General features: G+C 46.2%; 1 protein-coding gene across 1 annotated transcript in view; it reads left to right on the top strand.

Annotated features, from left to right (window-relative positions):
- Window positions 1–1,495, top strand: part of LOC140426972 (polycystin-2-like protein 2) — a 141,125-nt gene extending 139,630 nt beyond the window's left edge. Inside the window, exon 15 of the mRNA XM_072512309.1 lies at window positions 702–1,495. Coding sequence (XP_072368410.1) covers window positions 702–708 — 7 coding nt within the window. The 3' untranslated portion in view covers window positions 709–1,495. The remainder of the gene's footprint in view (window positions 1–701) is intronic.
- Window positions 1,496–15,234: the final 13,739 nt, after the last annotated feature.

Raw genomic sequence — 15,234 nt, 5'->3', positions numbered from 1 at the left:
GGAATATGGGATTCGAAGAGATAAGAGACAGAATAATTTTTAAAATAATTACATTTTAAAAAATCTCAAACAATAATTGAAATCTGACAGAATGATGCCCACACTTGTAAAAGTTAATTGAGAGTGCTTGAGTGGTTCTTTGGCAGTAATCAAGGCTTACCACACACTAAATACTTACACTGGAATGGCCAAATCTAGCTCTTTGTGTTTGGTAAGTAGTGTAACTGTATGTCCTTTCATATGTTCAACTATAGTAAAGTTTCTGAAAGACATGACAGCAACTTTGTGATTGCTGCATTTAACTGCAAGTACAGTCACTGGTAGTTGCTGTCTGGCTTACTCTAAGAAAGAAGAAAGCTGATAACCTCCCCATATTTTTCTGCAAAATCCAGTGTGACATGGGTGCCGAGATAGACTGCATGGCCTTTTCTTACCCTTGTTTTTTGTTGCATACTGGAAAATATTACTCCTTGCTTATGCATTAGAATGTGAAAGTTCCTATAATTCATTCTTTTGATAGTGTTAGAAAATGCCTGTTACAGTAACATTTTATATACAATTCATTTAGTCGGTAAACCGGGTCTTTCATCTAATATGTTGCACCGAAGAATTACACATAGAAGTTACAAAAGGATATAGAGCTTTTCAGTGAGAAAGATTAGATAGCTAACATTAAAATGATCATCTGCTTGTTTTTACAGAATCTAGAAAAAAAATCAGATGCCTAGAGACTAGGAGTCTTTTAACACTTCTCATTGTGTCACTTGAATTGGTTATCAAGTCTTCTTGTGTCGATGTACTGGCCTTGGGAATCACTTCACTCCTTTTACTGGTGAGCCAGGGACCGATTAAGAATTCTTTGAATGGAATTAAGAATCAATATCCAGAGCGTTTATAGTTTTTTAAAAATAGGTCAAGGAACTAGAAAGAATAATTTGTGAATCAATAATCCAATTCCTTTAATGTCACGAGGCAGGTTACAGTGTTCAAAGACAGTGTAATCAGAACAGTTCACAATATTTTGCCTGATTCTCTAGTCTGAATTAGTTGAGGACACTTCAAGTCATAGCTCAAAGCTAGATTCCACAAGAAAAATGAAAAGAAAAGGCAACTTTGATGAAAAAAATTATAATAGCAACAGTCGGGGGCAGCACGGTGGCGAATGGTTAGCACTGCTGCCCCACAGCACCGAGGTCCCAGCTTCGATCCCGGCTCTGGGTCACTGTCCATGTGGAGTTTGCACATTCTCCCCGTGTTTGCGTGGGTTTCGTCCCACAACCCAAAAGATGTGCAGGGTAGGCAGATTGGCTATGCTAAATTTCCCCTTTATTGGAAAAAATGAATTGGGTACTCTAAATTTATTTTTTAAAACTTAAAAAGATGATAATATCAACAGTCATCCATGTGGAAGTACTGATTACCCTTTTGGTCATATATCAGCAAAACAAACTGTTTAAAAATCTTACTGTATTTAGAATTTTAAAATGTATTAGCAAGAATGTGATAATAAAAATATTGCTATTGATCCCAGTGTTGTGTCTTCTGGTTCCCAGAGGTTTGTACCAATCTAATTTTTAAGACAAATATTGGATTTGGCATCGGATGCATGTCTTTGGATCTTGCCATGTGAAGAATGTACACTTAGTTTGGTACACAGGCTGTATGTAGTGCAGTAGTGGTGGTGGATGCGGCATCCTAGGTACTTAAGAACACGTGCATAATAAGACAGTTCTTAACTACTTTCAAATGCATCAATATAACACCAGTTGTTTAATTTACATATGACGTTTATAAGAACTGCGTCAGGGAGCAGCGTGGGAGGAATAAAATAACCAAATTCGTAAGAAAAAGAATGATTTGTAGTGACCTGCAGATGCACAATAAATTAGCATAGAAAGAAATGATATGAGATGGGGCACAACATCACTTTCAGCCAGAGCAAAATAGAAATAGCAAATACTTTCCAGAGTATTAGATCTAGGTATTCAGTTGTATATGAGGAAGATGGTTGTGGTGGTTGGAGGTCAATTATCTCAACTCCAGGACATCACTGCAGGAGTTCCTCAGGATAGTGTACTAGGCCCAACCATCTTCAGTTGCTTCATTAATGACCTGCCTTCCATTATCAGGTCAGAGGTGGGGGTGTTTGTGGATGACTGCACAATGTTCAGCACCATTCGCGACTCCTCAGATAATGAAGCAGTCAGTGTCCAAATGCAACAAGATCTGGACAATACCCAGGCCTGGGCTGACAAGTGGCAAGTGCCAGGCAATGACCATCTCCCACAAGAGAGGATCTAACTGTCGCCCCTTGACATTAAATGGCATTATCATCGCTGAATCCCCCACAATCAACATCCTGGGGTTTACCATTGACCAGAAACTAAACTGGACTAACCACATTAATACTGTGGCTACCAGGGCAGGTCAAAGGCTAGGAATCCTACAGCAAGTAACTCACCTCCTGACCCCCAAAGCCTGTCCACCAGGCACAAATCAGGAGTGTAATGGAATACTCTCCACTTGCCTGGATGAGTGCCACTCCAACAACACTTAAGAAGCTCGACACTATCCTGGACAAAGCAGCTCGCTTGATTGTTCCTTCTTCCGCAAACATTCAAGCCCTCCAGCACCAACTAACAGTGGCAGCCTTGTGTACCATCTATAAGATGCACTGCAGTAAATTTTGTTTAAGACCAGCTCTCTCTCGTGTATCTCTTCCCATCCTGGATCGCCACATCATCTGTTCTGGTGACCCAGAGTTCACTTAACGAAGGGCCTCTACAACATGAGTAGTAGTGTAATCACCAAATGTGCTTCTACGATGAGCTTGAGGCTTAATATTGGGGTGACTTGGACATTACCATTCAGGTTCAGGGATCGTTTCCTGCATGCCTACAAACCCGAAAATAGTTGTGCCTGAATGTATCATTTATTCATAAATGCTCCCCAATTTTCTCATTCATTTCAAATTTCTAGCACCTGCGGTATTTTATATTTTGTTCTGATTTAACAGGTTAGCAGAATATTCCCAAAATATACATCACTTAAGTACAATTCAGCCATATCTCAGGTTTGTGTATTATGTTTGTGTCAAATAATCTCAATTATTTTTTTTAAAATCACATTTAGTTACCAGTGGCAGGAAGCACGGTGGCGCAGTAGTTAGTACTGCTGCCTCATGGCGCCGAGGACCTGGGTTTGATCCTGGCCCCGGGTCACTGTCTGTGGAGTTTGCACATTCTCCCCATGTCTGCGTGAGTTTCACCCCCACAACCCAAAGATGTGTAGGATAGATGGATTGGCTATGCTAAATTGCCTCTTAATTGGAAAAAAAATGAATTTGAGTACTTTAAAAGTATTAAAAAGGGTTATCAGTGGTACCTTAAATCTTTATTTCCACTCCAAAACATTACACATGCTGTAACTTCCTGACAAAAGTAACAGTTCTGTGTTCAGCATTTGATTTGCTGTTAAATATTGCTCCAATTCAAAAGGACACATTAAGTCTAACAAATACTCCTAAAATATCTAAATTTCGCCCATCAATATTGACACCATTTGTTTTCAAAGTGGAAACACAGTGTAAAAAGTTGTAAAAAAGATTTGATTGACGGCCAACATTTTTGTTTGACTGATGGCCAAAATTTTACAAAGTCTAGATGCGTCATTTCACGTTTTTTCTGCAGCAAGATCAAACTGAAAAGTGGTAAGTAACATTCACATCATGCGACGTATCAAGTAATGACCCATCGCCAACTAGACATCTTAACCCTGCAGAGGGCGGCAGAGCGGCAAAGCTGATTGGGCTGTTGCAGGGAGTGATTTGCCTCAGGTGCAGTCACTGCGACAAGAAGGAGCTCTCAGTGAGGATAGACTGTGGGGACAATTTGAGGCAAGTATCCTGCAGAGGGCGGCAGTCCGGCGATGCTGATTGGCTGTTGCGGGGAGTGAATTGTGGAAAGCTGCTGTCGGGTGAGTTTCTCGAACTAATATATTTCCGGCAGTGGCTAAACCCGAGACACTACACAGGTAGTGTCTCCCACCCATCCTCCTCCTCTAACACAACAAAAAAAAGACTGTGGGGGGAGTAAGCTTTTCTTTCCTTTTCCTCTCTCCACCCTTCCACCACCTCTAACCTGCGGGGTGTGTGAAAATTAGGTAAGCTTTTTTTTTTTTCGCTCTGTAATTGTCAAGTGGAGGGCAGGGCAAGGTTTATAACTGTGGGAAGGGTAATTATGATGCGATTAGGCAAGAATTGGGGAGCACAAGATGAAAACAGGAACTGTCAGGGATAGGCACAATTGAGATGTGGAGCTTGTTCAAGGAGCAAATACTGCGTGTCCTTGATATGTATGTCCCTGTCAGGCAGGGAGGAAATGGTCGAGTGAGGGAACCATGGTTTACAAAAGAGGTTGAATGTCTTGTCAAGAGGAAGAAGGGGGCTTATGTAAGGATGAGAAAACAAGGTTCAGTTAGGGCACTTGAGGGATACAAGATAGCTAGGGAGGAGCTCAAGAAAGGGCTTAGGAGAGCTAGGAGGGAGCATGAGAAGCCCATGGCAGGTAGGATCAAGGAAAACCACAAGGCTTTTTACACTTATGTGAGAAATAAAAGAATGACCAAGGTGAAGTTAGGGCCAGTCAAGGACAGTAGTGGGAACGTGTGCATGGAGTCTGAAGATATAGGAGAGGCCCTAAATGAATACTTTTCTTCAGTATTCACAAAGGAGAGGGGCCATGTTGTTGAGGAAGATACAGGCTGGTAGGCTGGAGGAGGTAGATATTCAGAAGGAAGATGTTAGAAATTTTGAGAAGCCCGAGGTCAGATAAGTCCCCTGGGCCTGATGGGATATATCCTAGGATTTTTTTGGGAGGCGAGGGATGAGATTGCAGAGCCTTTGGCTTCGATCTTTATGTCCTCACTGTCTACAGGAATAGTGCCAAAAGACTGGAGAGAGGCGAATGTTGTCCCCTTGTTCAAGAAAGGGAATAGGCATAACCCTGAGAATTATAGGCCGATTAGTCTCACTTCGGTCATAGGTAAATTATTGGAAAGGGTCCTGAGGGATAGGATTTATGATCATTTGGAAAAATACAGCTTAATCCAGGATGGTCAGCACGGATTTGTGAGGGGTAAGTTTGATTGCATTCTTTGAGGAGGTAACTAAGTACATAGATGAAGGTAGAGCTGTTGATGTCGTATACATGGATTTTAGGAAGGCGTTTGATAAGGTGCCCCATGGTCGGCTCATGCAGAAAGTCAGGAGGCCTGGCATAGAGGGAAATTTGGCCGACTGGATCAGTAACTGGCTATCACATAGAAGATAGAGGGTGGTGGTAGATGGTAAATTTTCATCCTGGAGCCCAGTCACCAGCGGTGTACCACGGATCAGTGCTGGATCCTCTGCTACTTTTGATTTTTATCAATGACTTGGATGATGGAGTTGAAGGTTGGGTGAGTAAATTTGCTGATGACACCAAGATTAGTGGAGTAGTGGATAATGTGGAGGGCTGTTGTAGGCTGCAGAGAGACATTGATAGGATGCAGAGCTGGGCTGAAAAGTGGCAGCTGGAGTTTAACCCGGATGTGTGAGGTGATTCATTTTGGTAGGACAAATTTGAATGCGGATTACAGGGTTAACGGCAGGGTTCTGAAGAATGTGGAGGAGCAGAGAGATCTCGGAGTTCATGTCCATAGATCTCTGAAAGTTGCCACCCAAGTGGATAGAGCCGTGAAGAAAGCCTATAGTGTGTTAGCATTTATTAACAGGGAGATTGAGTTTAAGAGCCGTGAGGTTATGCTGCAACTGTACAAGTCCTTGGTTAGACCACGTTTGGAGTATTGTGTGCAGTTCAGGTCACCTCATTATAGGAAGGATGTGGAAGCATTGGAAAGGGTGCAAAGGAAATTTACCAGGATGCTGCCAGCATTGGAGGGTAGGTCTTATGAGGAAAGGTTGAGGGAGCTAGGGCTTTTCTCATTGGAGCGAAGGAGGATGAGAGGTGACTTAATTGAGGTGTACAAGATGATGAGAGGGATAGATAAGAGTGGACGTTCAGCGACTTTTTCCTCGGGTGGATGTAGCTGTTACAAGGGGGCATAACTATAAGGTTCATGGTGGAAAATATAGGAGGGATGTCAGAGGTAGGTTCTTTACTCTGAGAGTGGTTGGGGCGTGGAACGCACTCCCAGCTATGGTAGGAGTCGGACACTTTAGGAACTTTCAAGCGGTTATTGGATAGGCATATGGGGTGCACTAGAATGATTGGGAGTAGGTTGATTTGATCTTAGTTTCAGACTAGTCGGCACAACATCGTGGGCCGAAGGGCCTGTACTGTGCTGTACAGTTCTATATTCTATGTTAACCCAGCACTAATGTTGCGCCGACCTGTGAAACCACTCTGAAACCCATCTACACTATTCCCTTATCGTCCATATGTCTATCCAATGACCATTTAAATGCCCTTAGTGCTGGCGAGTCCCCTACTGTTGCAGGCAGGGCATTCCACGCCCTTAGTACTCTCTGAGTAAAGAACCTATCTCTGACATCTGTCCTATATCTATCTCCCCTCAATTTAAAGCTATGTCCCCTCGTGCTAGACATCACCATCCGAGGAAAAAGGCTCTCACTGTCCACCCTATCCAATCCTCTGATCATCTTGTATGCCTCTTAGATTTCTGCCTTTAGCCTTATAGGCAAATCTATTCAAGTTATATTTTAAGGTTGTAGGATAGAGGGGAACCAGTGGGTGTAATTTATTTTAAGTTCCAAAAAATATTTAGTCATGTGCCTTGCACAAAATTAGGGCTCATGCAGTTGGGTGAAATAGATTAGCATTGGATTAAAGACTGGTTGAGGCCAGAAACGAGACTGAGAGAATAGGCCGCCATTTTCAGGTTGGCAGGCTATAAATAGTCCAGTCAGGATCAGTGCTTGGGCCTCAGTTATTTCCAATTTACATCAATGACTTTGATGAAAGGACCAAATATAATGCATTCCAAAGCAAAGTTAGTTGGGAAAGCAGTGAGGTAGATGTAAAGGGGTGTTGACAGATTGAGTGGGGAGGGTCATGGCAGATGAAATATAATGTGGGGAATTGTGAACTTATCCACTTTGAAAGGAAAAATAGAAAAGCAGAATTTAAGTCACATTACAATGATGCAAGATCTTGGTGAGGCCACACCTGGGAGTTCAGTGCCAAGGAAGGATATACGTGCCTTAGAGTGAGTTCACTACAACCTGGAAGGAGGGATTGTCCCAAGAGAAGAGGTTGAGCAAACCAGGCCTATATTCCCTAGAATTGAGAAGAATGAGGTGACTTCATTGAAACACATTCAATTCTCAAGGGGCTTGACAGGGTAGATGATGGGAGGACGTTCATCTCCACTGCCCAAAGTCTTCCTACCATCTACATGTGTTTTTCAAACCTCCCCCCGAGACCCACTTTTGGCAATCAGTGCGACCCAGGCTGGCTGACCTTTATGGCCCATGCCATGTTCACTTACCTTTAATGCAAAAGGAGCCTGTTTTGTCCTTATGATCTCGCTTCAATCTGGCAAACCTTATTTGCATTGTCACAATTGACAAAACCATACCTTGAGAAATCATCTTTATACTTGTGTTCAGAGTTACGTTTCTTTTTACAGGGCCGTTAACCAGAGGCCGTGGAGCTCAGAACATTAGCGCTGTCCTGCCCTGCCCTCTCCTGTGCAGCTCTCTCCAACAGGTTTTGTTGTGAGATCCTCTCCAATCGGTAAACTGATTATTTGAGTCAATGGCCGGCTCTTACTTTAAATAAAAACATGAATCTTGCTTTTCTTGCCAGCAGCTGAAAAGAAAATCGAAGCAACTCTGCTCCCTGCATCGGTGTCAAAAGAACATACCTGGACGGTGCCTCAGATCAATTTAACGTGGAGGGCACGTGACCAACTCTCTGCTGACGCTTGTGGCCAAAGCCTAATCTGTATTTCCACTAAAAAGGTGGTAGTGGCCACAATTCTCCATGTAAAAGCTGGTACGGCTGTTCAGCGCTTCTCCTGCAATTGGCACCACTATGGGAACTGCAGGACCGATTGCTCCTTGAACCTCCCAAAACCCACCCACGGATCGCGACAGAGTTTGAAAACCCCTGACCCTACATGACGCAAGGCGGTGGTTGAATACTCCCTATTTGTCCGATAATTGCAAATGATATGCTCAAGAAACCATGCATCATTCAGGGTAGATCAATCCCTTGTTTGATATTTCATCCACTAACTGAAACACCAACCCTCTTATCACCAATGCACCAGGTACACGATCCACAGGACGCGCTACACTGACCTGCACCATGTAGGGCAAGGACAGAATATGCATTTCCTCCAAATCACAACAGCACCCGGACTTGGTTCTATACTGCCATCTTTTCATCATCACTGGGTCAAATTCGCAGAACTCCTTCGCTAACAGCTGCACTTTTAGCTCACAGACTGTATATGAGCATACAAAGAGGAGTAGCCCAATCAGTCCGGCGAGCCTGCTCGAAGGCCCACCACGATCTTCTCATGGGCAAGTATGAATGGAGAATAAATCATAGCCTTGCCTACACCCGGAGAGTGAATAATACAAACAAAAAATGTTGCAAAATGAATTATGTATTGCAGTCTCCCTAGTGTCTTCATTGACCTGGCCCCAGTAATGGAGCCGAGAGGTCATTAGTTTCAAATAATTAAAACTGGCTATAAAAGGTCAATTTTGCAGTTAGTAAAACTCAAAACTAATTTGTCATTAAGGCGACCAAATCAATCAGACGAGTTTTATTGATGACACTCTGCTGAGGCCATTAAATAACCCATCAATGGTACAGCCAAATAGTAACCACTAAAATTAGGCTGCTTGCAAAAGTCGGCACATAGCAAAATTCATAACTCTGAAAACACATTTTGACGCAATAGAAAAAAAAAAACACTGCATCAGAAATGGAGAAACTTGGGATGAGCACGGTAGCACACTGCTGCTACCTCATGGCGCTGAGAAGCTGGGTTCGATCCCGGCTCACTGTCCATGTAGAGTTTGCAAATTCTCCCCGTGTCTACTTGGGTTCACCCGCACAACCCAAAGATGTGCAAGGTAGGTGCATTGGCCACACTAAATTGCCCCTTAATTGGGAATTTTTTATTAAAAAAGGATTGGAGAAACATTTCGCAAATCCTATCCCCAAGAAATAAAACACAGCAGGCAATAATTACACCAGTTATCTGAATCCCATAACTATATATTCATAATACCTCACAAATATCTTGCCATATTTATACACTGCAGATTGCAATTTATCAGATCTTTCAGAGTCCTTGGCACATTTTATTAAATGCTACCAGAATATCAGTACACATTCTGGAAATATTAGATTAGACATATCTCTCTATGTACCTAGTTATTCACCCACTCAATTACCTTCAGTGGCCATTTACTTTGACATTCCGGCTTATGACAATTTAAAATAGGAGCAGGACACTATGTGGACCCTTAATAAAACCACGACTGGATTCAACAATAACTCCATTTTCTCAACCTTCCCTATTTTCCCCATAGTGTGCTGCAGAATAGAAAATGCTTCGAGTCAGTCTGCACACTGGGAAACGGTTATTGTGTTCATTAAGTAGCTTGGCATAATGACTGAGGGTAGTAAGGAATGCAGGCCTTAACATTGATCCAATTCAGCCAACTCAGCAACAGAATCGAAGACCAACAAATTCTAAAATAGATCAAGAAACTTCACCTGAGGGGTCACATTTTAACCAGAAATAGGTTAAATCAAACAAGCTGCTTTTTTTTTCTTAAATTATTATTGATAATTACTAACGGTGCTTATTGTGTATGTTGTTTAGTTATTGATGGGAAGTTGAATTGCATAAATACTGAAAATATTTCCAGTAAAATAAAATCCACGTTGCCTGCTCGTCATTAAATATTGCAACATCACTTCCGGGTGCGGCTATGCAGAGCTAGGTCGCATATTCGGCAGCTCCTGCTTGGAACGGACTTTTGGGCTCTTTTACAGGGCCCCCACGGCATTTGTTTGACATTTCCCGGTGTGGGAAGAAGGCTGCAATATTCCCCCGACAGTGTCCCCCAGGAAGGGTATGTCTCTGGGTTGCCAGACACGGCAGAAACAGTAAAAGATTTGGCTGCAACTGCAGGATAAACAGGGCCTCTTCCAGCATGCAGGCGGGGGAAGGGCAAGCTTAAAGCTGCAAGCTGACCTGAGGGCCTGTATCAAAGGCGAATTCTAGCAGCAGAGGGAACAACTGTGAAAAGACCTCATCAAGGCCACTGAAGGGACTTCCGGTTGCGGTGATGCCTAGCTAGCCGCACGCTTCGGCGGCTCCAGCTCCGACGGACCTTCGGGCTCTTTTAAGAGCCCCAACGGGGAATTTTTCGACGACACAACCCGGTGTGGGGTGTGTGAGAAGAGAGTCCCCCCCCAAACGAAGGAGGAAAAAACCAGCGGTGGCGGCTGCAGCGCGAGGAATCGTCGACCAAAGGGTCAGAAAGAGAGAAGTACAAGATGGCGGCGGAGAAAGCGCAGGCGACATGGGGGCCTGAGCAGGATGAAATTGTGAGACGGTGCGTGGAGCTGCTGACCCCGTTGCAATGGAGGGGCTCAAGGAGACATTAAAGACCCAGGAGACAGAGCTCCGCGTGGTGGAGCAGAAGGTGACAGATATTGAGGACGAGATCCTGGGCCTTGCGGTTAAGACACAGACGCACGAGGCACTTCATAAAACGTGTACTGAAAGGATCGAAGCCCTAGAAAATGGAGCGCGAAGGAAGAACCTTCGGATACTGGGTCTCCCTGAGGGTGTGTCAGGAGTGGACTGTGGTGCGCACGCAAGAACGATGCTGAGCTCACTGATGGGTGCTGAGGCCCCTACGGGCCCCTTGGAGGTGGAGTGGGCAAATCGGATTCCGGCGAGAAGACCAAAAGCGGGAGAACCACCGAGGGCGATAATCGTGCGATTTTACCGCCTTAAGGATAGAGAAGAGGTCCTGAGATGGGCTAAAAAGGTGCAGAGTAGCAGATGGGAGAATGCAGTGGTACGGGTATACCAGGATTGGAGTGCGGAGGTGGCGAGAAGGAGGGCGAGCTTCAACCGAGCCAAAGAGGTGTTGCATAAAAGGTGAAGTTCGGGATGTTGCAGCCGGCAAGACTATGGGTCACGTATCAGGAGAGACACCATTATTTCGAGACGGCGGAGGAAGCATGGACCTTCATCAAAGAAGAGAAATTGGATCGGAACTGAGGGACTGATGCTGCAGGAAATGTTATTGTTAATGTTATGGTTGAAGTTAATTGAGAAGTAAATTGGGAAGGGGGGAGACATTGGGGAAATGTGGGCGCCGGTGAGGTGGGAAAGACAGGACATAGTTGGAGAATGGGGAAGGGGAGGGGAAAGGGAGCTGCGCCATAAGAGGCGGGTCAGGTAAAGGGATGTTCCCGCGCCAGAAAGAACAAGGCGGGAAGACAGGCGCAAGGGAGTTCCCCACACGGGGGGGTCGAGGAGTGAGCAGGAGTAGCCGGGGTCAGTTGAAATCAGCTGACTTACGGAAGTAATATGGGGGGAGCAATCATGCTAGAAAGAGATCTAGCGGGGAGGGGGGAGGGAGGGGGAGAGGGTGGGGGGACAACTGGGTTGCTGCTGCGGAAATCCAAAAGGAAATGGCTAAAGAGTGGGTGGGCGGGGATGGTTTGCGACGCTGGGGGAGCGAGCGGGAGCGCGGAGGCGGGATATGGGACTGGCCTAGAGAAGGTAATGGCTAGTCGACACGGGAGGGGGGCAGGTAGCCCCCTAGTGAGGCTGATCACGTGGAACGTGAGAGGCCTGAACGGACCGATAAAAAGGGCCCGAGTGCTCGCGCATTTGAAAGGACTAAGGGCAGACGTGGTTATGCTCCAAGAGACGCACCTAAAGGTGGCGGACCAAGTTAGGCTAAGGAAAGGATGGGTGGGACAGGTGTTCCACTCAGGACTGGACGCAAAGAATAGAGGGGTGGCCATTTTGGTGGGGAAACGGGTAGCATTTGAAGCAAAGAACATCGTAGCGGATGGCGGAGGTAGATATGTAATGGTGAGTGGCAGGCTGGAGGGAATGGAGGTCGTGTTGGTTAATGTGTATGCCCCAAACTGGGACGATGCGGGATTTATGAGACGGATGCTGGGGCATATACCGGACCTGGAGGTAGGAAACTTGATTTTAGGAGGGGACTTTAATACGGTGCTGGACCCGGGGCTAGATAGATCCAGCTCAAGGACCGGAAGAAGGCCGGCAGCGGCCAAGGTACTTAAGGGGTTTATGGACCAAATGGGGGGAGTGGATCCATGGCGATTTCTTAGACCTAGGGCTAGGGAGTTTTCCTTCTTCTCCCATGTCCATAAAGTGTACTCCCGGATAGATTTTTTTGTTTTGGGAAGGTCGATCTCTAGGGTGGAAGAAGCTGAGTACTCAGCCATAGCGGTTTTGGATCATGCCCCACATTGGGTGGACCTGGAATTAGGAGAGGAAAGGGAGCAGAGAACACTCTGGCGATTAGATGTGGGACTGATGGCAGATGAGGGAGTGTGTGCAAGAGTGCGGGGGTGTATTGAGAGATACCTGGAGGTCAATGACGACGGCGAGGTCCCTGTGGGAGTGGTATGGGAAGCACTAAAAGCGGTGGTCAGAGGAGAGCTGATCTCCATTGGGGCCCACAAAAGGAAAACAGAGGCCAAGGAAAGGGAAAGATTACTGGGGGAGATTTTAAGGGTGGATAGGGAATTTGCAGAGACCCCGGAGGAGGAATTGTACAGGGAGAGGAGACGACTGCAGACGGAATTTGACCTTCTGACCACCAGAAAGGCGGAGGTACTGTGGAGGAAGGCACAGGGGAGGAGGTATGAATATGGGGAAAAGGCTAGTCGCCTGTTGGCTCATCAATTGCGAAAGAGGGCAGCAGCGAGGGAGATAGGAGGAATTAGAGACGAAAGGGGAGACACGGTGCGAAGGGCAGGAAAGATAAATGAGGTGTTCAAGACCTTCTATGAGGAACTGTATAGGTCTCAACCCCCAGAGGGAGAGGAGGGGATGCGGCAGTTCCTGGACCAATTGAGGTTCCCGAAAGTGGAAGAGCGGGGGGTGGTAGGCCTGGGGGCACCGATTGGGGTGGGCGAGGTTATTAAGGGACTGGGAAGCATGCAAGCAGGGAAGGCCCCAGGACCAGACGGGTTCCCGGTGGAGTATTACAGAAAATATGTGGACTTGTTGGCCCCGTTGATGGTGAGGACGTTCAATGAGGCCAGGAAAGGGAGGACTCTACCCCCGACGATGTCGGAGGCGACGATATCGTTAATTTTGAAGAGGGATAAAGATCCGTTGCAGTGCAGGTCCTATAGACCCATTTCATTATTGAACGTGGACGCCAAATTGTTGGCAAAGGTACTGGCATCGAGGATAGAGGACTGTGTCCCGGGGGTGGTGCACGAAGACCAGACAGGGTTCGTAAAAGGGAGACAACTGAATGTTAACGTGCAACGACTATTAGGGGTGATAATGATGCCCCCAGTGGAGGGGGAGGCAGAGATAGTGGCGGCAATGGACGCAGAGAAGGCATTTGATAGGGTGGAGTGGGAGTATTTATGGGAAGTGTTAAGGAGGTTTGGGTTTGGGAACGGGTTTATTAGCTGGGTTAGACTTCTTTATGGGGCTCCAACGGCAAGCGTAGTTACAGGTCGACATAGATCGGAGTATTTCCGACTATATAGGGGAACAAGACAGGGACGCCCGCTGTCTCCATTGTTGTTCGCGTTGGCAATTGAACCTCTGGCCATGGCGTTGAGAGACTCCAGGAAATGGAGAGGGGTGATTAGAGGGGGAGAAGAACACCGAGTCTCGTTGTACGCGGATGACCTATTGTTATACGTGTCGGACCCAGCGGGGGGGGGATGATAGAGGTTATGCGAATTTTGAGGGGGTTCGGGGATTTCTCGGGGTATAGGCTAAACATGGGGAAGAGTGAATTATTTGTGATACATCCAGGGGACCAGAGTAGAGAGATAGAAGGCTTGCCTCTAAGGAAAGTGGAAAGAAACTTCCGATACCTGGGGATTCAGATCGCTAGGAGCTGGGGAACCTTGCACAGACTTAATCTGACACGGTTGGTAGAACAAATGGAGGAGGACTTCAAGAGGTGGGACATGCAGCCTCTATCGCTGGCGGGCAGGGTGCAAGCAATTAAGATGATGGTCCTCCAGAGGTTCTTATTTGTATTTCAATGTCTCCCTATACTAATCACCAAGACCTTTTTTAATAAAATAGACAGGAGCATCACGAGCTTCGTGTGGGCAGGGAAAGTTCCGAGAGTAAGGAGGGGGTTCCTTCAGCGTAGTAGGGACAGAGGAGGACTGGCACTACCGAACTTGGGCGATTACTATTGGGCCGCCAATGTGGCAATGATATGTAAATGGATGATGGAGGGTGAGGGAGCGGCGTGGAAAAGACTGGAGAGAAAGTCCTGTAAAGGGACGAGTTTAGAGGCGCTGGTGACGGCACCGCTACCGATCTCACCTAAAAAGTTTACCACGAACCCGGTGGTGGCGGCAACATTGAATATCTGGGGACAGTGGAGGCGACAGAGAGGGGTACGGGGAGCCCTCGTGGGGTCCCCAATCAGGAACAACCATAGGTTCGCCCCAGGAAGAATGGATGGAGGATTTCAGAGCTGGTACCAGTTGGGAATTAAGAGGGTGGGAGATTTATTTATAGCTGGGATTTTTGCGAGCTTGGGAGCATTGGAGGAAAAGTATAAGTTGCCCCTGGGAAATTTCTTGAGATATATGCAGGTGAGGGCGTTTACTAGACAACAGGTGAGGGAATTTCCGTTGCTCCCGACACAGGGGATACAGGACAGGGTGCTTTCAGGGGTGTGGGTCAGAGAGGGCAAGGTGTCAGAGATTTACCGAGAGATGAGGGAAGAGGGGGAGGAGTCGGTGGGCGAACTAAAAGGAAAGTGGGAAGAAGAACTAGGGGAGGAGATAGAGGAGGGTATGTGGGCTGATGCCCTAAGCAGGGTAAATTCCTCTTCCTCATGCGCCAGGCTTAGCCTGATTCAATTTAAGGTGCTACATAGAGCACACATAACGGGAGCAAGATTGAGCAGGTTCTTTGGAGTAGAGGACAAATGTGGGAGATGTGGCGGGAGCCCGGCAAACCACGCAC

The sequence above is a fragment of the Scyliorhinus torazame genome, chromosome 7 (genome assembly GCF_047496885.1).
Source record: "Scyliorhinus torazame isolate Kashiwa2021f chromosome 7, sScyTor2.1, whole genome shotgun sequence".
Lineage (NCBI taxonomy): Eukaryota > Metazoa > Chordata > Chondrichthyes > Carcharhiniformes > Scyliorhinidae > Scyliorhinus > Scyliorhinus torazame.
This window is presented reverse-complemented; position numbering and strand designations above follow the sequence as displayed.